This window comes from Siphateles boraxobius, unplaced genomic scaffold (assembly GCF_051911475.1).
Source record: "Siphateles boraxobius isolate OS27281-9 unplaced genomic scaffold, OSU_SipBor_1 46, whole genome shotgun sequence".
Taxonomy (NCBI): domain Eukaryota; kingdom Metazoa; phylum Chordata; class Actinopteri; order Cypriniformes; family Leuciscidae; genus Siphateles; species Siphateles boraxobius.
In genome coordinates this window covers 11,501,379-11,528,285 of record NW_027509097.1, presented here as the reverse complement: position 1 = coordinate 11,528,285, position 26,907 = coordinate 11,501,379, and the positions used below count along the sequence as shown (strand labels likewise).

Sequence of the window (26,907 nt, the reverse complement as noted above, 5' to 3'; positions counted from 1 at the left end):
ATATGTTTGATCAAAAGGAATGATTGTCTTTGAAAGCTTGATTAACTTTTCAAACTGACATGTTACATTACGCCACTCATGTTTTGTGCTCTTAAAGTTGACTGGCAAACAGGTTCTAATAATTCCAGCCACAGATTTATAAAAAGGTAAACAAATTCTAGGCCTCGCCTGGCATAGTTCCTCTCTGTTTAAACTTTAAGGTGCACAAATGTGTATCATATTCCTGATGCAATTCCTGAAGATGATCTTTAGCTATAACATTAACGATTAAAAAGTTTCAGAAAAAAGGTTTTAGTTTCAGTTTCCATATTCACAGTTCAGCCACTAGAGGGAGAACAGTACCAACATCATCATCTGGGTAAATTATAGAGGAGATTAAAATGGGCGGTAACTGTTGGGAACATAAAGTATTATTTTCTATTGCATATGAAGCAACAGGAGTTGTAAAATTGAAATAGCACAGATTTTTACTGTCATAAAACTATACGTTTTTAATTTCCTGACAGGTCACTTTGAGAAAAACTGACATTTGAAGTCAAGGACGTGACATTAATTTTGACAAAATTATTATTTGACAATTATTATTCTGTAGCCTATGGCATCTTTCATTGTTTGAAGGAGAACATCCACGAATGGGACGAGACTATAGAAACCAGAAACATTAAAAGAGACAACGTAAGAAAAAGATCTGTTGTTCATGAAATTAATTCAAGTAAGTCAAATAGCCTAGCCTACAACTAAAAATTATTAACTGGTGTTAAAAAAAAATCCAATGTGTTGTATGCTACACACTTTAACCAGCTTGCCCAAGGTCTGCCAAATCAGTGTCAGTCAGCCCCATGAGCTGATAGCTGAATTCATTATCACCTAAATAGTCGAAACCATAAAAAAAGAAGGGTAACACAATCGCGATGTAGGCCTACAGTAACTTCACATTTGTGATATAGATTTACAATTAGGCAACCAGTAGACCTAGTCCATTACATAGCTATTTGATGTTAGTTTATAGCCTATAATATGATGGTCCATGATCGTAATCAAAAAAAAAAAAAAAATTCTTCTCTTTTAAATCTTCCCTTGTCTGTCTTTTGCTACTGAGCAATGCCTGAACTTTGTATTTTGAGCACTTCTTGCGTAGTTCTTCCCTCTTCACGATGACTTTAGTCCTCAGATGTAAGTCGCTTTGGATAAAAGCGTCTGCTAAATGACTAAATGTAAATGTAATCAACCCGAATAGTTTAATCTGATAACGTAACAAAGATATCGTCTTATGAAAAATGATCTTTTAAAAGTGTGCTATTTACGGTTTCAATTCAAGACCTGTGGCAAATGTTCGTGAAGTCGGCCCCTCCTCTGCCCCCTCTCTCGGAAATAAACCCAGTTTTGCCACAAATTTACTCTATATTTGGTGTTGGTCTGATGTCTATGCTGAAGCGTAAAGAAAGAGGAGGAGGGCAGAGACCGCACAAACCGCCGGTGTCCCAGTAGAGAAGAGCGATAAACGCCTGTATCCACTCACCCGTTACCCGAGATGGAGAAAACTTCTTTCAGACTCTTCAGCTTATGGATTTATTGTGTGACTGTATTCCTAATTGATGCTGGACTAGGTAACGTTACGTCCTGTCTTTACAGTTTTCTCTAAATCTATAGCTTTTGTCCTATAACAACTTTTCTGTCTTGTCTGATCGCATTTTGATATAGCCTACTTTATCTTATGTGGACATAGCCAATTATGTCTGCTGACGTGATTCAAGACAGAGGAGGAATGAATGTTTAATTTTGACTGTCAGATATTTTGCTTCTTTCTTTAATTATATATCTTTCTTTCTTTCTTTCTTTCAAACCATAAAGCAACATAAATAAAATGGACCCTTCCCCACTATAAAACTTTGGTATGTGTGTGATCAGTAGGCACTTTCAGTTATACCTTGAATATCTGAACGATCAGGTCTGATAAAAGTCTGATAAGTGTGAACTTTAAACTACTGTTTGTAAAATGTTTTGTCTGATACATGATGCTGATCGTTTAATTCCTCTACAAATGAAACTGATCATATGTTAATGATTAGACATGTTTTTGTTTCTATAAGCCTGCAGGCTGCCAGTTTAAATGGAGTTTAAATCCAGTTGAAGATCAAAAATTTTCATTTTTCTTTCTCTTCCATGCAGGCTCCAACATCTGTACTTCTCGAGGAGCCAGCACATGTCAGCAGTGCCTGGCAGTGCATCCTACGTGTGCCTGGTGCTTTCAAGAGGTGTGGTGCTCTACAATAATTTATGACTGAGCTGAAACAGGTTTAGATTTTAATACAGTATTAAGATTCCTGCATGGTAGAGAGCTGTATGATTGATAGTATAATCAAACGTTCATTCAGTCTTATGCCTGGTGTACACCAAAGGATTTTCACAGTCCCAGACTAAAGACCGGCAGTCTTTAGGAATCTTACTGGAGTCTCGGCGCGCTCCAGTCGTCTCGATCGTTAAATGTGAGGTGATAATCTGCAGTTGGCGACCAGATTTATGCCAGTCTTTCTCTAGTCTTTCATATCAAACATGTTTGATATTATCGCAAGTCTTTAGTCTGAGACTAAAAACTGTGAAACCAAGTCTTTAGATGTGAGCTGATAATAGTATAAAGTCTTTTCTAAATCTTTTCAAAGTCTTTAGGTGTACAGAAAGCATTAGTCGTAGTATTGTTGTTTTCTGAAATGTTGGCCTATTAGTAAAAAAAATTTTTTTCATATAAATCCACAATATTTTAGTATGCTAATGCTCAGATCATGACTCAGTGAAGATGAAATAGGCTGGATAAGACTTAAATAAACTACCTCATCTCTGAGTCAAGGATTTGTTTTGTCTTGTTTCATTACAAAACAGATTTTTGCAACTTTAAATCAATTACAAAGATGAACTGTTTCTCAAGACTATGGTTTTAGCGTCACCACTTCTTTCCTCCACATAGTTTCGTGTAGTCAATGACAATGCAACCGAAGTAGCGACAGATCTTTTCTTCTGTATTGTGATCCGAGTGAAGCAGATTATCTGGGGGAAAAAATTGGGATTTAAATCAATTGGTTTTTGGTTGGATGGTGGCAGATCGGAATGTGAGCTTATGGAGAAGTCCAGCATACATCACCAAAGAAAAGTATGCCATTGCAAAGGAAGAGTTTTGACATTTGATTAATTCAAACAAAATTTTAAAAGAATTAGCCTGTTACGAATCAATTCACTGGAGGTGAGCTGGTAAGGACCCAAATGCAAACTTTAATAATAAACATTAATCAAACACAAAACAAAGGCAGGGCAAGGCCTGAAACAAAACGAGAACAACGGCAGGAACACTTTAAGACTAGACCCAAAACAAAACAAAACAAAACAAAACAAAACAAAACAAAACAAAAAGCAGGAATATTCAAGACTAGAAACATTCAATCCCCAACAAAGACACAGGGCAAACATGAGGGCTTAAATACACTGACTAAATTACAAGACAAGGAACACATGTGAACAATGATCAGACAATTAACAAATGACAAGGCACATGGCAGGATCACATGACAAACAGGGAATCACATGACAGACACGAACAAGGAACAAGACACAAAACCCACACCGTGACATAGCCTAAGGCTGCTTTCCAGTCCACTTTTAGACACGCACTTGCTAACTTCCCTAAGCACATCCCCTCGGGGGAATCCCTGCCGCCATTTTGAAGTGCGTTCCACTTCGTAAAGTGGACGAGGGAAGTTTATATGGACAGACCATGTAATGATTTTGACCGAGGGAGCGAGTCTACTTCATATGTACACTTCAGGCAGTTCCATATTTCATTTCATTTCATTTATTGGTTTATTTTACAGGGACAGTGCTCATTAATTAACAGTAAAATATCTGTAAATGAGCCAGAATTAGCTCAACAGGCTGATTTTCATCTGTTGTCCCTGGTCAGTTATTATTAAGGCAACCTAAAATCAAGATATAAAAACAAAAAATGACTTTTTACAGTCCACAAATAATAACAACATAGAAAAGTAATGATAAGACAAATACAACACACAACAATAAGTAACAAGCAACATCAGCACACAACATAGGCTAAAAAATGAGAGATAACCAAGTTTGACACAAGACAATCTGCTACCAAGCAACAATTCTCAGTAGCCAGTCAGTAGTCTAATGTGCACATATCTGATTATCAATTAGCCAGTTCTTAAGCTGACCAGTAAAAGAACGATAAGTCTTTGTTTCTCTTATCATACTTGGCAATAGATTCCACTGTTTAGTTGCAGAGAACGCTGACTGACTAAAGGCACTTTTTCGAGTGGGAATGATACAGTCCCCTCTTGTGATACCTCTAGTGACATGAGTGCCGGCTCTCTGCATAACAAATCTCTTCAGTGGAGGTGGAGCCGTGCTATGCAATATCTTATAAACTAGACAAAGGTTACTGTAAGTGATCAAGTTATTCCAACTCAGAAGTCTATGGGTATTTAAAATTTGACAGGTGTGAAAACTATTAGGTTTCTGAACTAAAACTTTAAGAGTATGTTTATAAAGACTTTACAGTGACTTCATTGTTTACTTGTTAGCTTGTGCCCAGCTTGTCAAACAGTATGTAAAATGCGGGATAATCATGGCATTCATATATAGCATAGCAGTTTCAAAGTTGAATGATTCCCTAACAAATCTAAAATTACTTAAATTAAATCTAACTCGTTTGCACATACTTTTTCATGAGTTCTAAAACAGAGATTCGAATCAATCCAAACACCCAGATACTTGTATTCAGTCACAACTTGCAAATTTTGACCTGATATCATTATGTCAGGGTCTGGAACGCTAAATGGTTGTTTTGAAAAGAACATGCTAACCATTTTACAAACATTTAACGTTAGACATGATCTGTCAAGCCATGTTGTGATATAGTTCATTGCACTGGTTAATTTTAAAGCAGCTTGCTGTTTTGTGCTGCTATGTACATAAATAACAGCATCATCAGCATATAATAGAATTTCTATATCGGGACAAACTAAAGGCAAATCATTAACATAAATACTGAACAGCAATGGCCCAAGTATAGATCCTTGCGGAACACCAGTATTATTTGTATAAGCAGTGGATTTATGATTTTGAACCTTTACATAATTTGTTCTTCCCTTTAAATATGAATCAATCCACTTAATGGTATCATTGGAAAAATTAGAAGAAGCTTATTTGTTAACAAGTATTCCATTATTCACAGTGTCGAAGACCTTTTTAAGGTCCAAAAAAATTGCCCCCACAATACCACCCGTATCCATCATAGATTTAATATTTTCCAGAAGGAAAAGGGTAGCAGTCTCTGTTGAATGGTGAGCTCTAAAACCAAATTGCATAGGATGTAGGCTAAAGTCACTGTTGTTCAAATAAAAGACTATTTTCTCTGAAACCCACTTCTCCATCACCTTGGATACAACAGGCAAAATGCTGATAGGTCTATAGTTACTGATAATCTGGGGATCTCCTCCTTTAAAAATTGGTGACACAATAGCAGTTTTCCATGTGTTTGGAAAAATCCCTTGAGATATTGAAAGGTTTATGATATTTGTAATGGATGGAGCTAAGCAGTCCTTTAACGACTTGAGTATTATAGAGTCCATTCTGTAACAGTCCTTAGCTTTGGAAGTCTTAAGTATTTTAAGTATCCTTAATACCTCTTGCTCGGAGATGTTACTTAAACAGAATTGGGGTTTAGAATTTTGGAAAAAAATTATCCTTTTTTTCAGTGAAACTTTGAGTAATCTCATCTACAGAGTCAATGAAGTATCTTTTAAAGGCTTCAGCCATTTCAAAGGGATCCTCAGATATTTTACCATGTAGCTTTAACTGTAGTTGCATTGATGATCCACTGTTATTTACACCAAATAATTTCTTAATATGCTCCCAGATTTGTGTAGTATTACCTCTAGACTCATGAATAATACTAATAAAAAAGTTTGCTTTAGCGTTTCTTAATTCTCGAGTGACCCTATTACGTAACATTATAAACTTTTGTCTATCAATTGGCAATTTAAATGTTTTAATACATGATATCGGTCCTTCATCACAATGCTACTATGCCACAATGCAACACAATGCAATCACAAAAGGAAAAATATACCACAATGCAACACGATTGTGACATCAACGCAGATCTCATCTAATCACCACCATCAAAAACAACTCTATGATATATTAATTAGAATTTTTTTAATATAAAACAACCCAAATACAGCTATATACATTTAGATGCTGCACTAAACAAATTCTTAAAGGGAAAAAAATTGTAAATAATAAATCAACTCCATTGCTGATTCCAAGTGATCAACGGCTTAGGACGTTCCAGTTCAGTCCGTTGTAGTTTCCGCCAGTAGTGGGCACTCGTGCAACGTAAGCAATGACGCACATCCGAGTGAACGAGACGCAGGGAATTTAGCGAGTGAAGGGCATGTCAATTTTGGACTGGAATGCAGCGTAAATACGCATGCATAAATTGTTTACAATAAGATGAATAAAATGCTTTTAGCAAATAGATTTAGAAAAAATCATTACATGCCAATTTAAAGAGGATGTCTTATAGAAAACAGTTGTTTTCAATTACTATGTTTAAGCCTCAACCATTGAATCATTATGAAGAGGACAAAGGATTTCTCTTTGTTGTTACTGTTAAAACTTTTGTCCTTATCTCATATAAAAGTGTGAGTCATGTATTATAGCTTAGGAAGTAAAATGACGACCGTTTCCTTAGCTGTGAAAGAAAATCCACTAGATTGTCAATGTTTTGTTACAAAAATATTGGCTTAACCATTAGCCTGACTTAGGAGGCAGGACTCCCTTCTTTTTTTAACCAATGGTAGACGAGGCGAGGAGTCTTTGATTTGTTTTTCCGTAATTCTATTTGCCGCAGAAATATTTATTAAGTGTCCTGTACCAGTATAACTGTGTACCAAATGCTTATCAGGATTTTGGACAAGATGTGCCTGGCTCTTCCCGATGTGACCTGAAGAAGAACCTCATCGAAGCAGGATGCATGAGAGGAGCTCTGGAGTATCCCACCAGCAAAATGCATGTGACGGAGAACAAGGATCTCAGTGACAAGGCCTCAGGATCCACCACCGACGTCACCCAGATCCAACCTCAGAGAATGCAAATCTCTCTAAGACCTGGTGAGTTCATCAACCCAAAAACGAATGACTGCAAATTACATGTTCTTCCATTAGACCGAATTGTTACTCTGGTGTTTCACAGATGATTCCCAGGTCTTTTCGCTGAAAGTCCGTCAGGTTGAGGACTACCCTGTGGACTTGTATTATCTGATGGACCTGTCCTACTCCATGAATGACGACTTGTCTCAGTTGCGACGGCTTGGGCAAGGCCTGACTGAAGAGATGAGTAAAACCACCAGTAATCTGCGCATGGGCTTTGGGGCTTTCGTGGATAAACCCGTGTCCCCGTACATGTACATCTCCCCTGAAGAGGCCGTGTTAAATCCCTGTTACTCGTGAGTGATGACATATGTTTACATGCTGAACATAAGCATTACAGATGATAGGTGTTTATTACAAACATGTAATTGGGCGGTGTGCTTGCTAGCTGACAGAATCTGATATTACGTCTTTAGTTACTCTGCTATTATGGTTGAAGTGTCTCTATTTGCTGAGTTACATTCAAAATAAGTATTACACAGTAAGCTGTTTTCTAAAGCTTGAATGTTGTGACTCATTTGTGCCAGCAAAGGTGAATGACCAACACTACCCATCGGTTTGGCATGGTTACACAGTTACCAGTATTAGTAGAAGCCCATATTTCAACTTCCTGAACCTTCTCATCATTCTCATGTTCATTTCTGGTCTTTAAATATTTCTCTATTATATATGCTAGAATTCCGTACAAATGCCAGCCTCAGTTTGGCTACAGACACGTTCTGTCTCTGACGGAGGAGGTGGGCCGCTTTACAGAGGAAGTGAAGAAACAGAAGGTGTCCCGGAACAGGGACGCCCCAGAGGGAGGCTTCGATGCCATCATACAGGCAGCCGTGTGCAAGGTTGAAGTGGCAACTTTATAAGTATTTTTGGCCTACTGTCATTTTGACCTCTCTTATTTGATCATTTTTGTCTTTCTCCCAGGATAAAATTGGTTGGAGACCAGGTGCATCTCACTTACTGGTTTTCACCACAGATGCCAAGACACACGTGGCACTGGATGGGCGCTTGGCGGGAATTGTGCGACCCAATGACGGCCAATGCTATGTGGGAACAGATAACATCTACAATATGTCTACAACTATGGTAGTGATATTCTGCTGATCTTTTTAAGTATTTTCCCACAAAAAGACGACAAAGTTCAGGTGCAACATACAGAAAAAACATAAATGTTGATGGAATATTTAGTATTAGACACACTATAAAGTGTGTACAGCATATGACCTTTAATTATGCATTCTAACATTTTTCTCAGGACTACCCATCACTGGCATTAATCACAGAGAAAATGTCAGAGAACAATATAAATCTCATCTTTGCTGTGACTAGCCACGTGGAATCCCTTTATAAGGTAAGTAGGTGATTAAATGTTACCGTAAATCAATATGGTAAATGTCTGATAAGATTTTTAAGGACACTTTCAAAGACTTCTCCTCTATCCATTGTAGAACTACAGTGAGCTGATCCCTGGTACTGCAGTGGGAACGCTGTCCGAGGATTCTCATAACGTCATCCAGCTGATCCAGGATGCATACGCTGTAAAGTCCCTTTTTATATTTGCCAAAATAAATTTCTGGGTTCAACTTAAGGGACAATTCACTCTTGATATGATGGGCTTTTAATAAAACTTGGCTGTCTATGCAGCTGAAATGTCAATTTTTTTTAAATCGGTGCTACATGACTAGAGAAAACAGAAAAAGGGTTGTGCCGTTCCCTTTTACCAACACTTCAACATCCAAAATGCACTTTTGATTTTGGCTCCACCCCTCTATCGATCCGACTGTACATGGGTAGGAATACAAAAATGAGGAAGTTTAATCTGTAGTTTTAACAAAAGTCATGCATCAACTGGCGGACGTTTGCTGACAAATAAACAAGGATAAAAACTGGGTGCAGGGAACACAGAGAAACTGTGTGGTGATCCACATATGATATCAATAAAGCTGTACTTGTGTTGAACCTGGGACATTAACATGTCTGTGGTCACTGATATATTGTTTGCTGTTGTGTTTGTGTAACAGAAACTGCGCTCTAAGGTTGAGCTGGAGCTCTTGAATGTCCCGGAAGAGCTCAGTCTGACATTTAATGCCACATGTCTCAATGGAGAGGTCATACCTGGGCTAAGATCCTGCTCTGGCCTCAAAAGAGGAGATACCGTCAGTATCCTCTTCTCTGTTTTGCTCTTTTTATCCATCGCTCTAATTTTCTCCATCCATCTCATTTGATTCTCATGTTGTTTCTTTTTTGATTAAATTCCTGATGTTGCTTAACCAAACTACTTGTTCCAAAACTCCTCAAGGTTCCCCTTTCTTCACTTTCAGTCTTATACTCACTTTATTTGTACATTGTTTTGACATATTCCACAAATAAGGAGGAGCACAGGAAATGTCTTTTCTAATGTGCAATCATCTGTCTTCCTTGATAAATGAGTTGCATAAAATATTGTGGTTTCACTCCCTTCCTTGTAAATGGTTAACTGTGAAAACTTACACACATACAGGACATGTGGGTGTAACTGTGACATTACTCATTTTGCTGAGTGTGTCTAGGCATCAGATTTGCCTGTTTCCTGTTCTCTGCTGTACTGCTCTGACTCACACCATCCAGCCTTCAGTTCAGACTGTCTGTCATTCCAACACAGTCACTGTCAACAATGGAAGGATAAGGCTCACATATGTCCATCATGTATATGTACATGATGGCTAAGCATCCCCACAAGAAATATAAAATTTATTTTAAGTATAATTTTATTTTTCAACTGTTATACTATTCTCTAAAATTTATATTCTCTAAAAAATAGTCTTCAAATGGCGAATTTAAAAAAAACATTACATTACTGTGGCAAGTGACTATATAATTGACATTATAATATATTTTAGTTAGTTTTAATAATATTTTTTAATTAATAAGTATTTTAAATATTAAATAAAGTTTGTTTTATTAAAATATAATTGAATATACACTACCATTTAAAAGTTTAGGGTGGTTTTTGAAATAAGTCTCTTGTGCTCACCAAGGCTGCATTTATTTGATCCAAAATACAGCAAAAACTGTAATATTTCAGGATTCTTTCATTAATAAAAAGCAGCATTTAATTGAAATAGAAACTTTTTGTAACAATGTAAAAGTCTATTCTGTCACTTTTGATCAATTCATTAAGAGTATTGATAAATAAAATAAAATAGTACTGACCCCAAACTTTTGAACAGTAGTGTGAGTGTAGCACTGTCCCACTGTTCTAATTTGTAATGTAATAATGCAATAATTTATGTTTTTGAACACTGGTGCTCTGTAACAACCCTACATTTCCTCAAAATCTCCTGTACAGGTGTCCTTCAGCGTCGAAGCTCGGGCCAGGGGCTGTCCCAAGGAGAAACGCAAGACCTTTACCATCAAACCAGTGGGCTTCAAAGACACCTTGCAGATCACAGTCAACTTTGAGTGTGAGTGTAAATGTCAAGCTAAGGCAGAGCCAGACAGTCCCGCTTGTCACCACGGCAACGGCACCTATGAGTGTGGAATCTGTCTGTGTAACCCGGGACGATTGGGTCCCAGGTGTGAGTGTGCAGAAGGGGACTACAGCCCCACCGAGCAGGACGCCTGCACTGGGCCGGACAAATTGATCTGCAGCAGCCGTGGAGACTGTGTGTGCGGCCAATGCGTGTGTCACAATAATGATTTTGGCAAGGTGTGGGGGAAGAGGTGTGAGTGTGACGATTTCAGCTGTCTGCGGTACAAAGGAGAGCTCTGCTCAGGTAAGACATGATTTGGGACCAGGAGAAGCTAGATGTACTTTGTTGACTGTTGAGTTTTATTATTAGACTGTTGGTTTATAAATGGATGTGACATGAACAGTATGTAGTACCACAAGGCTCAGTACTAGGATCGTTGCTTTTCATCCTGTACATGCTACCTTCGGGAGTTTTCATTAGGAAATATGGGGTTAGTTTCGCTGATAATACTCAGCTTTATATTTCTTTGTGGCCTGGCGAAACATACCAATTCACAAAAATAACGGAGTGCATAGTTGATATAAAAAAATTGGATGACTAGTAATTTCCTACTACAAAAAAAAAAGTTTTTAGGTTTTAATAATTATAAATGCAAAATAAATTATTCTAGACCTTTTTATGATTAGACACTGACAACCTTTTGAATGATGTTTTTGCATTTTTATTCTTCTGCCAACAACTCTGATAATACAACGGACGACTGTGAATCAAAACCATACAGTGCAACCAGTGGCCCTGTCCCAAATGTTACAATTCTTATGCACTTTCGGTCTTGTGGACTTATAATGGCTGCCGTGTATCTGTTAAGTTCATGAGACCATAGGGTGTCACATTGGTCATTTTCGGGTTCAGAAGGGTGCACTGGAGCGCCCCCTTTGTGGACGATATGCACACGATGCACTTTTGCCGAGCACGCACTGAAGCGAGCTCCGCTGCAGACTTCTACTGGACAGTCAAAGCTGTGTTTACATCACGAAAGTGCAGACTCGTAGGAGGACCGGGAGTGTTTAGGATGCTATTTGGGACAGGGCCAGTGTAGTTTAATTCTCAGTTTACAGTACAGCAGTCTGATGTGGTCTGATTTCCGAACAAATTACTCTTATGAGTAACTCTTATGGTTTGTTTTAGTGAATCAAAACTGGAACACGTTCATTATATTTCATTATAGACATATAGACATGTTTTACTAACGTTTGACATTCAGAAAGTGTCTGAATATTTTTGTTTTCACTTTAAAATCTTAAAAAGGTCTTTTTACGCAATCATTTGCTTGAATATTGTGCTGGTGTTATCCTTTTTTAAAAATAATGTCACTCGGTTTAATATTTTGTAAAATAATGCAAAGACACTCATACATTTTAAGTGTGACTTAAGGGTCCACAGACTTTTTAGGGCTACTGCATCTCAGCCTTGACTAACTCGCGACCAGCAGGATAAATGCTCTGTTTTTCACAGCCTGTTATTTTGTACAAAAGTCTTTCTTTACGAGTAAGATTCTCTGTTCCCTGCCTCACATCACCTTAAAGGAATTACCTACAATAACACTAAAACGTCTCGTGCGTTAGTCGGGAACGAGCTCTTCTTATAAATAAACATGCTCTGTGGGACTTGGCAGGCTAAACCATGTGTTGACCTATTTAAAACATTTGTATTTGTTCTTCAGACGAGGTGCTGATATTCCACTGGGGCGCATTTGAGTTGGAATGGCTGAATAGTTTATGTAAAATTACAAAATACTGTAGTGGACCTCTTGAAGTTGTGTACCTCCTGGAATGGGGTTGGTTTCTTGCTTAAGCAGAACCAGATCTCAGTATTCGTGATTCCAAAAGATTTCATAGTGTACCTTTGTGGTCTTCAATTGAAAAAAATTTGTCTCTTAAATCTACAAGAAGTTTCTTAAAGCCTGAATAGCATATCCCCAGAGGCCCAAAGTTATCCAGAAAATGCCTTTCTGCGTTGTCACACACTGATGATGTCATTGAACCAAAAATAGCCCAGTGAGGGTGTAAAGTAGTGTTTGGGTTGATGTGAAGGGTTTGTATTGTTTTTCTTTGGGAAGAATAATTACATGCATTACAATGTTATGTTTCGCATTTGGTTAGCCATTGTTTTATTTTCATTTTGTTTTTGATTTAGCTGCATCAGTGTTTTCAACCAAAATCCCAGATAACTCATAAACACTGTTTTGCTAAGCCATTGTAATCTCCTACACAAACATGCACACCGCCGCAAATGTATTTATAATTATAACTGTAAATTATGCATGTAATGGGGCTCAGCATTCTGCCATTGAATGTCAAGTGAAATATAGTATATAATGCTCATCATATTAATTCTGTCACATTCCTGACATTCACCAGCACCAGATGTCCATTTTTAGAAAACTGTGTGATTAAAAATTATACATGGATCTGTTTGACAAGAGTTAAGCATGATTTCCAGTGAGGAATTTAGTTTGTGAACCATGGAAAGCCTGTGCATAATATTTGGTAATAATGTGGAATGTACAACTTAAGGCATTATTAATCCTGAAAAGCATTCTTGCAAGAGTCAAACATAAAGTACAGCCATGTGGAATCTTACTTATTTCCATCTTTGTGTTATTTTTTCCTTTCATGGCTCATTCTAGGTCATGGCACTTGTTCCTGTGGGTTTTGCCAGTGTGATACAGACTGGAAGGGGGAGAACTGCAATTGTTCTACTCGTACAGACACCTGTATGTCCAGCTTGGGGCTGTTGTGCAGCGGTCGTGGTCAGTGTGTGTGTGGGAGCTGTGAGTGCACTCAGCCTGGGGCCTACGGCTCCACCTGCGACAAATGCCCCACCTGCCCTGACGCCTGCACCCTGAAAAAGTGAGCAGAATAGCTTACTACCATTCTACTCTTTCTGCAGTTTGTGTATATATTTTGCACAGTATAAAATATTAAAAGATAATAACAATTTGGATTTCCAGTTGAATGGCAGTCATTGGATTAAACATACAATATGATTAGGTCATACTGTATGACTACAATATAGCATAATACTATTTGAAATCCTTATATTGCATAAGACATTCTGTTTAATATACTAAATTTGTTTATAGTATGGAAGTAGTAAGTACACAATTTATACTACACAGCATTCAGTAAGCCAGTGGTTCTCAACCAGGGGCCCGGGGTCATTTAGAGGCCATCAAGATGACTCATTATGAATCAAAAATCAGATTTTTACATCAGATTCATTCCCCCTGTCAACCACTTCTTTATTTTGAAGACGAAGAAGGAGAAGAAGAAGAAGAATAACCACAGTTTCCTCTGTCTTGATATATGAGATAGCCAACCACTTCTCCTTTTTTGAAGTAGATATTATTTCCCCTGTCAACCACTTCTTTATTTTGAAGAAGAAGAATACAAACAGAACTAAAGAAACTACAGAACTAAAGAAACGTCTCAGGTTACGACTGTAACCATAGTTCCCTGAGAAAGGGAACGAGACGATGCGTCTATGACGCTTTGGGAACGCTTCCAGCGTGTATGCGTCTGAAGCATCTATGTGCTCGCACTGGGCACAAGAGGTTCAGCTTTTCCTGGTCCGATAAACGGGGGAGGACAGAACCCTGCAGCACAATAGGCCTCGGAATAATGGTAGGCACCTTAGGAACATATCCATGTTTGGGGTAAGAATGCCTTGGCCATCCCCGGTGTACTCAAGGCAGGTGGGGACCGAGAGGGCCGGAGGGTCTCCGACTCTTAGAGGGACGAAATAGCTGGCAGAAAATAATCTTAAAAGAAAGAAACTTCTCTGAGACTAAATCTAAGGGCTCGAAGGGAGCCCCAGATAGGCCTTTTAGAACTATTGCAATGTCCCAAGCCGGCACCCTAGTGCAAGTTGCAGGCCTCAGCCTCAAAGTGCCACGAAGGAAACGAGTGATCAGGGGGTCTCGACCCAAAAATGTACCACCCACCAGGGCGTGGAAAGCCGCAATGCCCATCACGTATACCTTAAGCGTGGAAGGACATAGACCTGATACAAAGCGTTCTTGCAGAAACTCGAATACTGTGTCAACTGAACAGTTAACCGGATTCCACTGACACTGGTAACACTAAGAAGTGAAAAACTTTCCAAATAGTGAATATAGTTTCCTTGTAGTGAGAGCTCTGGAGCTTAGAATGGTCTCAACAACCTAGGTTGAGAGACCACCCTCTATGAGTTGGGCCACCTCAGAGGCCAAACCCACAGTTTCCAAATCCCCTTCCGGGGGTGCAATATTGCATCCCCTGCCTGAGACGGAAGGTCTCTCCTGATCGGGATCTCCAAGGGAGGGCCGTCAAAGAGAAGAATTAGGTCCGCAAACAAAAATCGTCTAGGCCAGGGTGGTGCTACTTCTTTTTAACAATAGGCTTATTGTTAAATAGGCTTATTGTCTCCAGTCCCCTGGCCTCAGCCCTTGCCTCGACAGGGTGTCTGCTCCTAAATCTGGCCCCCTGGAATATACACTGCCCTCAGAGAGCGTATCTTCCTGAGGAACCAAAATAAGAAGCCACTAACGTGTTGTCTGTGGGACAAGAACCAGATTTTCCTCCATATAACCAAGGCGCGGGGATACTGCCGCGTGATCTTGATCGTAGGGAGTAGGTTTCCCCTCGGGGAGAACCCTCTGGTCCTGAGCCACCACTGTAAAGGTCTCATGTACAGCAGGTCAAAGGGTATCACATTAGATGCTGCTGAGGCCAACCAGTCACTGTTCCAGAGCAACACATGATGGCCCCTCAGGTCTGGGAGGAGATGTCTCAACGCATTGAAAACGACCATCATCTCTAGGGAATTAGTTTGCCAAGAGAGATGATGACTCCTCCACAGGCCCTGAGCTGAGAGGCCTTCCAATACCGCTCCCCAGCTGGTGAGGGAAGCATCTGTCGAGATAGCAACTCGATGGCAAAGAGCTCCCAACACCGGAACCTGGGACAAGAACCAGTGTTTCCTCCATATAACCAAGGCGTGGGGATACTGCCGCGTGATCTTGATCATACAGAGTGGGTTTCCCCTCGGGGAGAACCCTCTGGTTCTGAGCCACCACTACAAAGGTCTCACGTACAGCAGGCCAAGTGGTATCACAATGGACGCTGCTGCCCTGAGGCCTAACAGTCTCTCGAACTGTTTCACAGTGTGTGACTGGCCTAGCTTTAGCTCTTTTGTGGCAGTAAGGATAACAGCTACACGAGCGGGCGACAGAACGGCTCGCATCGTGACTGACTCCCAGACCACTCCAAAAAAAGTGGTCCTCTGTACTGGAGAAAGCACACTCTTCTTGGCATTGAGCCTCAACCCCAACCTTCGCATATAAGCGAGGACGACATCTCGATGCCGATCCGCTAACTTTTGTGATTCCGCTAGAATCAGCCAGACGTTTATGCAATTCAGAATGCGTATGCACTGCGGCCTGGCGGGGCCAGAGCTGCATCTACGCGCTTTGTGAATGTGAGGGTTGATAGAGCTAGACCGAAAGAAAGTGCCTGATACTGGTGTTCTTTACCCCTGAAAGAAAACCTCAGGAACCTCCTGTGCTGAGGGAGGATGGAGATATGGAAGTATGCATCTTTCAGATCTATCGTGACAAACCAGTCCTCGGATCTGATTTGTGTCACGATCTGTTTGAGTGTCAGCATCTTGGACTTGAGTTCCAGCACCGAACACTCAAACAGACGAAGATCTAGTATGTGATGCAATTCTCCATCCTTTTTTGGAACAATGAGATAACGACTTTAAAGATCCGACGCAATGTCGGGTGAGTACACCTGCTCTAGGAGCTTTCTTTGCTAACAGGGCCTTTACCTCTTGCTCCATTCCCAGAGCCTGCTTGGGATGCACTAACGTGAGCAACACCCCGTTGTAGCCTGGAGGACGAGAACCAAATTGGAATCTGCCTCTTACTACTAACTGCAGGACCCATAGAGATATATTTGGCAATAGCTTCCACGCTGCTGAAATATCTACCAAGGGAACCAGCCCTTCGAGGCTGGTCTCTGGTGTAGTTGAGACAGCCAGTTGGGGAACCTGAAGCATACTGGCAGGAACTACCCGAACTGACTGTTTTCGAACCCCCCCCCCAGAGGGCGCGAGTCTGACGCAAAGCTCGCTGGAGACCGCTGCGCCCCGAAGCACCAAGGGTGGCGGGGTCGGCAGAACGGTCCCCTGAGGGCACCGAGATGGGACAAGCACCGTATAATGAGGTAAACACCGTTCCACCCCGGTTGGGGCTGCCCTCACCGGTCTGACGCCGGTGGCGCCAAGACCTTTTCTTTTGAGCCGAAGCCTTCTCAGCGTGAAGAACGGTCCTCGGATCCGGCTTCTGCTTTGAAGGCTTTGGCTGCTGTGTTGCGTATGAGAAACTAGACGGCTGGAGCTGCTCACGCCCAGCAGCCCCAGGGGGTTGGACATAGCGAGGGAGAGATTTTTTAACGCCTCTGACTTAAAATCTGTGGCCCGACGAAGTTATCAATCCCCATCGGGCCAAACTCCCTCACTTCTGTCCAAATACCCCAGCAGGTCAGCCTGATTTGCTTTTAGCAGTGCTATAGTGTGCAAGCAGACTCCTGATAGACCCACTGCCATATATGCTTTTCCCACTATATTAAAAATAGCTTTCTTTAATGGTTCAGTGAGAGAAGCTGAGGCCTTCAGGGACGATACTGAACCAGGAGACAGATAGCTCACAAGCGTCTGTTCTATCCGGGGTATTGCCCCATAGCCATACTCTCTTAACCCCCTAATATCTGAATATACATGAACTTGGGGGCTGAAAGACAAGAAGTGTAAGGCTTTTTCCATGATCTAGACGCTGTGCAGATCGGGAAAAAATGGAAGGCCCTGTGATGGAGGTGAAAAAATAGATATGATCCGCGGACCCTTCTCCAACACAGTAAAGAGATCCATTTGTGATCCACAGGAATGCATTCTCCTGCACCCTGAAAATCGCGAGCCTAGCCACTTTCCTCGAAAAGTGACAGGCGGGAGCAGAGCTGCGAAGCGAAAGCTTATCACAATGTCGGCAATCAGCCCCGCATGCTCCACTTATTTAAGTAAAATATTTGTACGTCTTTAAACTTTTTTCTCTCTCCAGGGACTGTGTAGAGTGTAAGCACTTTAAGAGGGGGAAACTCTTCGATGATGACACCTGCACTCGAATCTGCAGAGATGAAATCAGTCTAGTGGATGATCTGGGTACCATTATTACATTCAATTTGTTGTAGATAATAACCAAAACATTGGTAATTTAATGAACAACAATAAAAAAAATATTATTATTATAATTATACCAGTGTCAGCTTTTTTGTAACCCTCTGTTACTCTACAGTGTTCCATGATAAGAATGCAGTAAATTGCACCTATAAGGATGAAGATGACTGTGTGCAAAGGTTTCAGTACTATGAGGACAACAGTGGAAAATCCATCTTGTCTCTGGTCAAAGAGCCAGGTAACACCATTTCACTGCTCTCACTGCTATAAAAAAACAACTGTTCATCAGTGTTTACTGTGTTTCAAATGCAAGTCTCCATCTTTTTACAAAGATGGTTTGAGTAGATAAAAGGAAAGTATATTATTCGGAGTACTAGTGCTATTTTTGGATATTAGAGATTTGAGAACATAGGAGTTTATATGTGTTTGTGTAAGCGTATGGACATGTAGGTGTATGTGCAGTGTGTCACGGCTGTAAATTCAGGAGCCCGCATTGAGAGTCTGCTGCTCTGCTTTAATGGACACACGTGGAACATGGGCTCTATTAGTGGCACACACATCTTCAGAACCCAGGGAGCACCCCACCTTGTAAAAACATACCGCAATAAACAACATCCAAGCCACTGAAGAACCCGCTGACACAGTATAATTCCCACTGGGACAGGAATGGTTCAGACAGGAAGCAAAGAGACAGACTGGAGACAATATAAGAGAGCTTACAGATTTATTTATTTTTAATTCTGAAAAAAAGGGAAATCAAGGTACACAAACACTACCGTTCAAAAGTTTAGGGTCAGTAAGGGGTATAGTCTGATTGGCTGTCAATTTATTTAGCGTTTATCACCTGGAAAAAATCATCTGAAAGTGATTCCAACGATATTGTTTCTCTGTGCCATAATGGCAAGCCGTTTTAACATTTAATCCTTAAAAAGTACAAGTATCTATTTTCTTGCTACTAGTTTTACTTTTTAGATACTAGTATCTATTCCATTAGGTATTAGTACTTATTAGGTACTAGTGCTTATTCTTTAGGGACTAGTACCTTTTTAAAAGATACTAGTACTTATTCATTAGATGCTAGTTCTTATTTATTAGATATTAATACCTATTAAATATATACTAGTACATTTTAAGGATTAAAATGTTGCCATACTGTCGTTGTGGACTGTGCTATTCTTTTATGTTTAGAACGATTTTTAAAACTATATCTTTATTGTTATCATTATAGTTATCTTCCCTGGAGTGAATCAGCATTTAGAGACTTTTAAAAAATTTTTACAAATCTTACCGGCCCACACTTTTGAACAGTAGTGTAATTAAAAGAAAACACACTTAGTTCTGAAATTTTGCCTGTTATATGAAAGTTTTAAAAATATCTCTAACCACATTTATTTTCCTTTGTGCACTAGACTGCCCTAAAGGCCCTGATATCTTGGTGGTGCTCCTGTCAGTAGCTGGTGCCATCTTGTTCTTGGGTCTGGCCGCCCTGCTTATCTGGAAACTGCTTATCACGATCCATGATCGGCGTGAATTTGCTAAGTTCGAGGAGGAGCGGGCGCGTGCCAAGTGGGAAACGGTTAGTGAAGTGTAAAAATACTCACAAAATACACTATGAGCATTGTGCATACTGCTGTACATTTCAGAAAGAAGCTAAGTGATCAAAGACTTTAGGATACAACAAAACACATTTTCACTCACACACCCCTCTGTTTAATGTAAAAGCTCAAATTACATGTCTAAGTAGCTTGGTGAACTAAAGATGTTGGCAGGATGGTTTTACTGTTTCAGTAGCATGCTGTTTTCCTCCTCAGAACAAAGGAAACGCCTCCGTACCCTTGGGCAAGTTTTGTTTTAAATTATCCAATGCTAATTAGGCTTTCCCCGTGAGGTCTCGAGCCACATGTAAACTCTCTGATCCTTTCACTTCAGAGTTCCCCACTTAACCTTGACCCCTTAACCAGCTAACAAAAAATATGTTCCAAGAACGTTTTGCTAACATTCCCAGCATTATTGAAACGTTATTTCTGAATGTTCTCTAAACTTCTAGTTTATTGAGGTCGCCCTGAATCAATAATTGTATCTTTTAAAACTCATCTTTGATTATCAGAATGATATATTCAAGTTTTTTTTCCTGCAAAGATTATTTTGTCATGCCTTTAAATAGCTTAAATGTATAACCCTTGCTTTATTTAGTATATGCGGATATTTAAATATGCAAATTAGTCTCCACCTCCACTCAATCACACCAGCTGATCCCTTCGGTCAACTGTAGTAAATGCTACATAATGGCAAGTGGAAATATTGTTTTAATTCAGCCATATATGTTTTAACTAGAAACTGATTCAGAAGAAGAAGTGGAAGAGTAAATTATACAGGGTCGTCTACAAGTCTATGTATCAGAATGCTAATGCGTTTTATGTATCGCTCTCTACAACGTCGGACACATAGCGGTAATTGATATGATTAGCTTTTGCTTGACTATCAAACAGCTAATAATGTGTTGCTAATTTTACACAAACCATGTTCCCGTTCGACATCTCAAAGTCAGACAGCTGCCTTCTAAAATATATCATAATCCTTAGAAATGCTTTGAACATCATAGAAAGTCAGTGGAGAAAGACATAGTTTATCATAACATTGTAATATAGGCACATAATTCACCCGATATTTAGCTGTATACGATTTGTCCTTAAAGGAACCTTAAAGAAACCTTAAAGGGTTTCTTATAATCAATGATAAGAAAAGCCCCATCCCGCATGTTGATGGGAATGGTTACATGTTTGTGAAGGTAGGAAACAGGGGCGGTTTCAAACGGCGTTTTTGAGACTCTCTTTGATATTCAGCAATGGTGCTGACAAATGAATTTGCACATGGTTTGTTTTAAAGCATATTAAAAACACCACATTGACATATAAACAACATTAAAGGGTTAGTTCACCCAAAAATGAAAATTCTGTCAGTATTTACTCACCCTCATGTTGTTCCAACCCCGCAAGACCTTGGTTCATCTTCGGAACACAAATTAAGATATTTTTGATTAAATCTGAGAGCTGGATCACTCCTCCATATTAGTCCATAGGCTTCTTCAGAGATTGAAACTTGCCAGCCCCGAAAAGTTATTAAAGACATCATTAAAATAGTCCAAGTGACTACAGTGGCTCAATCTTAAGTTTATCAAACGACGAGAATACTTTTTGTGCGCAAAAAAAAACAAAAAGAACGACTTTATTTCAACTATTCATTTCCTTCTCTGTGGGCCTCGAGTCAGTTCAATAGTTCCCACAGAGAAGGAAATGAATAGTCCAAAGTCTCATGAAGGATGTATAATTACCAACATTTTAAGAACATTTTTAAAGACCAGATAACTCTGAATGAAATGAATGTTCTATTAATGTTACTGGAAGAATGTTTGCTCATAACTTTGAGAGAACCTAGACTGGTATAAATGCACACTGAGTTTTTTTATTCTGACATTTTTATTCTCATAGGGTCACAACCCCCTCTACAAAGGTGCCACATCAACATTCACAAACATCACATATCGAGGCAAGGACTGACCGCTGAGACCAGAGGATTAACTAGACAGAGTTCATAGATTGATATTGTATTAAGTTTCCTTCTAAGTTTCTTTTTTAAATTGCGCAAATTGAACACGAACAGGAAACGGTTGTACATATTTTGTTGTTGTACATATGTAAAGTCAAAAATGGCACCTCTGTGGAAGTCTTTCTGTTTGTCACTGGATGAATGATAATCTTTACATTTGCTTCTTACATGACAATATTTGTAAGCACTGTGTTGTTACATACACAACAAAACATTTCCTTCCTGTCTCTGATCCATCACTCTGTGTAGTGACAGATATAAATGATAAAAAGCCTGAGCGATCTTTCCAACTACTGATGGCCTGTGGTAACACTGAATCCCTCATCGTGAACATGAAATATTTTTAGTTGTTCTCTTCATTGTGGTCATAGCTGTATTAATATTATGCAGCTACAATATCTTAGAGGTAGCTTTATCACACTGGCCTTTAGTATGCAGTTTTGGTATAGGATTGTATAAAAATGTATAAAAAATTGCAAACGTTTTATGTCTACCATTTTTACAAAATATACACCAAATATACACAATGTAATTATCAGTCTGGCAGAATGACCTTAAAAGACCAAAAGTACCTCACAGCTCAAGTGCACAAAAAGTATAACAGTGCTCTCTAATATATGAAATCCTGGAATGTGTCTTTTTGTGCTGCCAGACATGTCACATAACATATGTTTTGTGTTAATTAAATAGTTAACCGGAAATAAATATATACATATATATATACATATATATATATATATATATATATATATATATATATATATATATATATATATATATATATTTAATGTGATACACTTAAGTGTAATGCCATTACCTATCCTAATATCTAGGGATGCCACATCTTAATAGCAATAAACAAAAACATATAAATTTAACATGATATGTTCAATGTTTTTTTTTTCATGCTAAGTTTAGTCTGGTTAAAATGTATTATCAACAATATTTTAATTACTATTAATTGATAATAATTTAATAATATTTAATAATTAAATATTCAATTTTCTTTGCTGTGCGAAGGTCAGAGCCATAGAGAGAAAGAGTTGCGACACTCTTTGATGTCGCCGCGATGGCTGTCACATGGTTCATGTAAACCCCAATAGTTCAAAAACATACGCTGGGTGTCATGTTCTTCTATGGGACAGACAGCAGCGATTGCATTATTGAACGGTAAATATAAAATAAAACACACACCCAAGCACTTTTTCAGCTGTTACTGCATTATTGCATTTAGTTAATGTCAGTTTTGCATTTGGAGAGGCAGGGTGACAACGAAATACTGTATATTACTTAGATAAGTTTTAGGGTTTTTTTGGGAAAAGCTTAGTGTTCATGTTCGCATGGGTAGTAGCACTGGCTTTAGCGGCTTTCATCTGATGATGGACGTCTCATGATATTTATTTTAGCACAACTGGGCTGTATTAGGCTATTGATCCGTGATCTTGCTTATAAATTCCGATTCAGCCATTAGCCTACCTTCGTGATCACTCAAAGAGGTCTGCAGTGGCGGTCCGTTCAGAATTCCAACCAACATAAAATATAAATAATTACGCTGTGCATGTACAAATGAATGATTTAGGGGGGAAATGGACTGCTCCCATAACGTAGAAAGCAACGACTATATTTGCAGCATTGTTCGGTAAATATTTACTTCATAAATGAAACCGGAGAGATAGTTAATGAGTGAATTAACTATGTTCCTAAATACGATCCATACTGTAACTGTTAACAGGATTCATTTCAGTATGGCTAATGTACCCCTTCATCCTACCCTAACCATAGACTAAACCATTCATCAGAAAACACACACAAATACATGTATACGATGTACTGTGTACACAGGGGCGTCGGACTGGGGGGGTAAAGGGTACCGAGTACCCAGGGCCCGAGGCGGGGGGGGGCCCTTAGAAGTCAGTTTTCTATACATGCATATAAATGCACTAACATTTGTATAGCATTAATGTACAAATAAATAAGTTCCTGTGGAAAACTAAACTTGAAGTCAGGCACTGGTGTGGTACAAAAAAAAGTCTTTTTCATGCTGTGCTGGGCCCCACCACCCCTCTCGAATCAATGTAAATGGTACGACCCGCAGGTCAGGTGCTTCTGCTGCGGACCCGCGGTGAATCAGTTGATGAGACAGGAGCTGGAGTGAGCCGTGTTAGGAACTACAGGGGATGTCTTTCCTTAAGAAAGGAAAATCAGGGGCTCAAAAACGAAAAGAAAATAAGATTAAAGAGAGAAAGGCAAATGAGGGCAAGCAGTTGCTCTCTCAGTTTTTTGAAAAGAAAGGTGAGCTCCAAATGCATCATCGAGCATTGACATTGTTGTTTTAACATAAATATCTACTCCAGGTAGAATAGCATACATTTATGTTCGTACTCTATTTGAATAATATACCAATACTTTATAGTATCACACCCCTACATAGCGAGCAAACAATGTTTCTGGGTAAATAACAGGGAGTGAGAAGCAGACGGAGGCGGAGCTGGGAGCTCAACACACTGCCACTCCAGGCAGCGGCGCAGCTTGTCTCCTCTTCTGCTGCAGTTGTCCCAGTTGCATATTTCCCTCCGTTGTCAAAATCTAACACCCGCGAAAACACAGATCGTTAGCGCCTATTTTACCGCATTGTTATGCAAATTAGCTCGCCCACGCTCTTACATTAAAGTACAGGATTGTTCTCAGTTTAATGCACATCTTAATGATTGAAAATGACTTATTTTAAAACGTAACTGACTGAATGTCTAGTTTGGCGGTTAGTGTACCCTGTGATTCTATAGTCTGCATTTATTTTAAACAGACAAATAATCATCAATTAACTTGTACTTAGCCTACACTTTAAAAAAAGGTATTGTTTGAATACCTTGTTGAATCCATATATTTCAGTTGCAGACCCTGCTGCAGCAGCAGGCCCCTCATCATGGCCAGGTGAAAGCAGTGACAGTGAGGTGAATGTGACAGTGAGACAAGGTGAGCTTTTAGCGGAATTGCCTGTTTTAACACTTAGTAATTATTAATTAAGTGTTATAAGAGGAAATAAGCAAAATGGGTACATTGTTATTGTACACATTGAAACTTTAAACTGTAATTATTTCCTCTTGTAGCAGAGGCAGAAATAGAAGATGAGGTTGATATTCATATAAGTGATGAGAGGGAAAGTGAAGATTGTGATGAAGGTAGTCAGGAGCAGGAGGACAGAGCTGAAGAGGAAAGAGAAGAGAATGAGAGACTTAGGGATACTGGTGAGGGATTGTCAGAGGACCCAGGATTATGGCCAACAACTCTTACTGATAAGCACAGGAAAACTATTGTTCAAATGCTAGCCAGTGAAGGTGGAGCAAAACCTGGTATTGGAAATATCACACCTAAAGATATGGAGGGCAAACCATTCCCAACTTACCTTCAGTATGCAAAGTCCGCTAATGGCCGTGAGAAAATCAGAAGAGATTGGCTTATATATAGTGAAAGTGCAAAAGCTCTATACTGCATCCCATGGCTGCTCTTCTCTCATGAGCAGAAAGCACCACCAAAAAGTGCACTAAATAGCAAAGATGGGCTTAAAACAGCAAACAACAGATGGAAAAAAATGTATGAAAAGTTTCCAAAACATGAGACACATGCCCCCCATAATAGCATAATAGCAGTGCTATTTGAAATGGAAAAGTTTTTCTCATTTGGTATGGTCATTGTTCAGAACTGCTTTACAGTATATTTGATTTAGTCCAGGTTTGGACCTGCTAGACCTTTTGTCATCTCAGTAAGTAGTACTTTTGACAATAAAACAAAAAAATATTAATCAGAGTGTGGCTTATTTTGTTTACATTTTAAGTGTTTTTATGATAAAAATGCAATACCCCAACCCACTGGTATCACTATGATATTTGGTATGGGGGCCCAGCAAGATGGTTTGTACCCAGGGCCCAAAATTTGGTGCTACGGCCCTGTGTGTACAGTACACATGCATATATTTCAATTACACATAACTAACCCTAACCCATACACATAATATATATATATATATTGTGTATGTATATACTATATATATGAATGCATGTGTATTTATGTAGGCCTATATGTATTACACAAACACATTTTGACATATATGCATATACACACACATAACCCTAACCCATTTAAATAAATGAATTGTGTGTGTGTGTGTGTGTGTGTGTTTGTGTGTGTGTGTGTGTGTGTGTGTGTGTGTGTGTGTGTATATATATATAATATTATTATTAATAATATTATATTATATACATCAGGTTACCGTAAGTTAGCTAACGTTTGTGTCACGTAAGCTATAGCTGTAATTAACCTATTATCTTCCAATAAACATTAACTAAAACTGGCTACATAAAATATAACTACTGAACAGATTCACGAGAGGTCGGCTAATGTGTGTAAAAGTAAAAAAAAAAAAAATACAGTCATTTCATTAATTTACCAGCGAGCGTACTTCGGAAACACTGAAAATGAATGGGGTTCAATGCTGGAACTATCAGTGTTTGGAACTATTGGCTGCTCCACGACACGCGTTACTTCCGCATTCCAAAGTTCCTATGGTGGTCTATGGGAGTGTTGCAACTCTTTCTCTCCATGGCTCTGGCGAAGGTTTCCGTGGATATAACTCTGTTATGTGTATTGAACTACAGCACCACCTACTGGACTGATGTTACAAACACAACTCTAGTGATTTTGTTTCCTTCTTTATCAAGGTAATTGTGTAAGATATTTAGGTTTTACGTGCAGCAGATAATTTAACATAGGAAATTTACATTTACTGTATATCCTCAAAATATTTTGTATGGACATATTCTGAAATCTGACTGACTCTCTCAAGTGTAACAAAGTATCCATGTTATTATTGCTATCTTAAATACATGCAAAATGGGACAGCTAGTAAATTTGAAACACTTTGTCACACCAGATATCATAAAGTGGGACATTCATTGCTAATCACAATCACAAATAATTATGTGCGTATTGTTAGGCGATACTAAAATAATTAAGTTCATCATAAGCTAATAATAAATGTAGCAATTTGGATTATATTTTCAAAACCAAGAGAATAAGATAAGTGTCACGCTTTATCTGTATTTAAAGTTTCAGATAAAATAAATAAAAAGTCATATTTGTTGTTTAGTTATTTAACGTATCAGCTCTAAATAAATAAATAAATATTTAAAAAGTCATATATTTGTTGTAACATTATTCCACTAAAGTTTAAATAAATAAAAGTAAGAGATTTGTTGTTGTAGTTCATTATAGAGATGGAGGCTTTTATCTACAGTTGTGTTATTTTTAACTAACGTTTCAGCCCTATATAAATAAATAAATGCTACGTTATTTTC

The 26,907-nt window shown here is 38.9% G+C and overlaps 1 protein-coding gene across 1 annotated transcript; it reads left to right on the top strand.

Annotated features, from left to right (window-relative positions):
* The first annotated feature begins 1,419 nt into the window (after positions 1-1,419).
* Positions 1,420-22,036, top strand: itgb3b (integrin beta 3b). The gene is made up of 15 exons (XM_077200807.1): positions 1,420-1,607; positions 2,170-2,255; positions 6,980-7,184; positions 7,267-7,519; positions 7,900-8,062; positions 8,145-8,306; positions 8,476-8,571; positions 8,669-8,758; positions 9,242-9,376; positions 10,549-10,975; positions 13,362-13,584; positions 17,835-17,935; positions 18,069-18,188; positions 19,360-19,526; positions 21,439-22,036. The coding sequence occupies exons 1-15, from the start codon at positions 1,532-1,534 to the stop codon at positions 21,505-21,507; spliced, it is 2,373 nt and encodes a 790-aa protein (XP_077056922.1). The 5' UTR covers positions 1,420-1,531; the 3' UTR covers positions 21,508-22,036.
* The last annotated feature ends 4,871 nt before the right edge of the window (positions 22,037-26,907 follow it).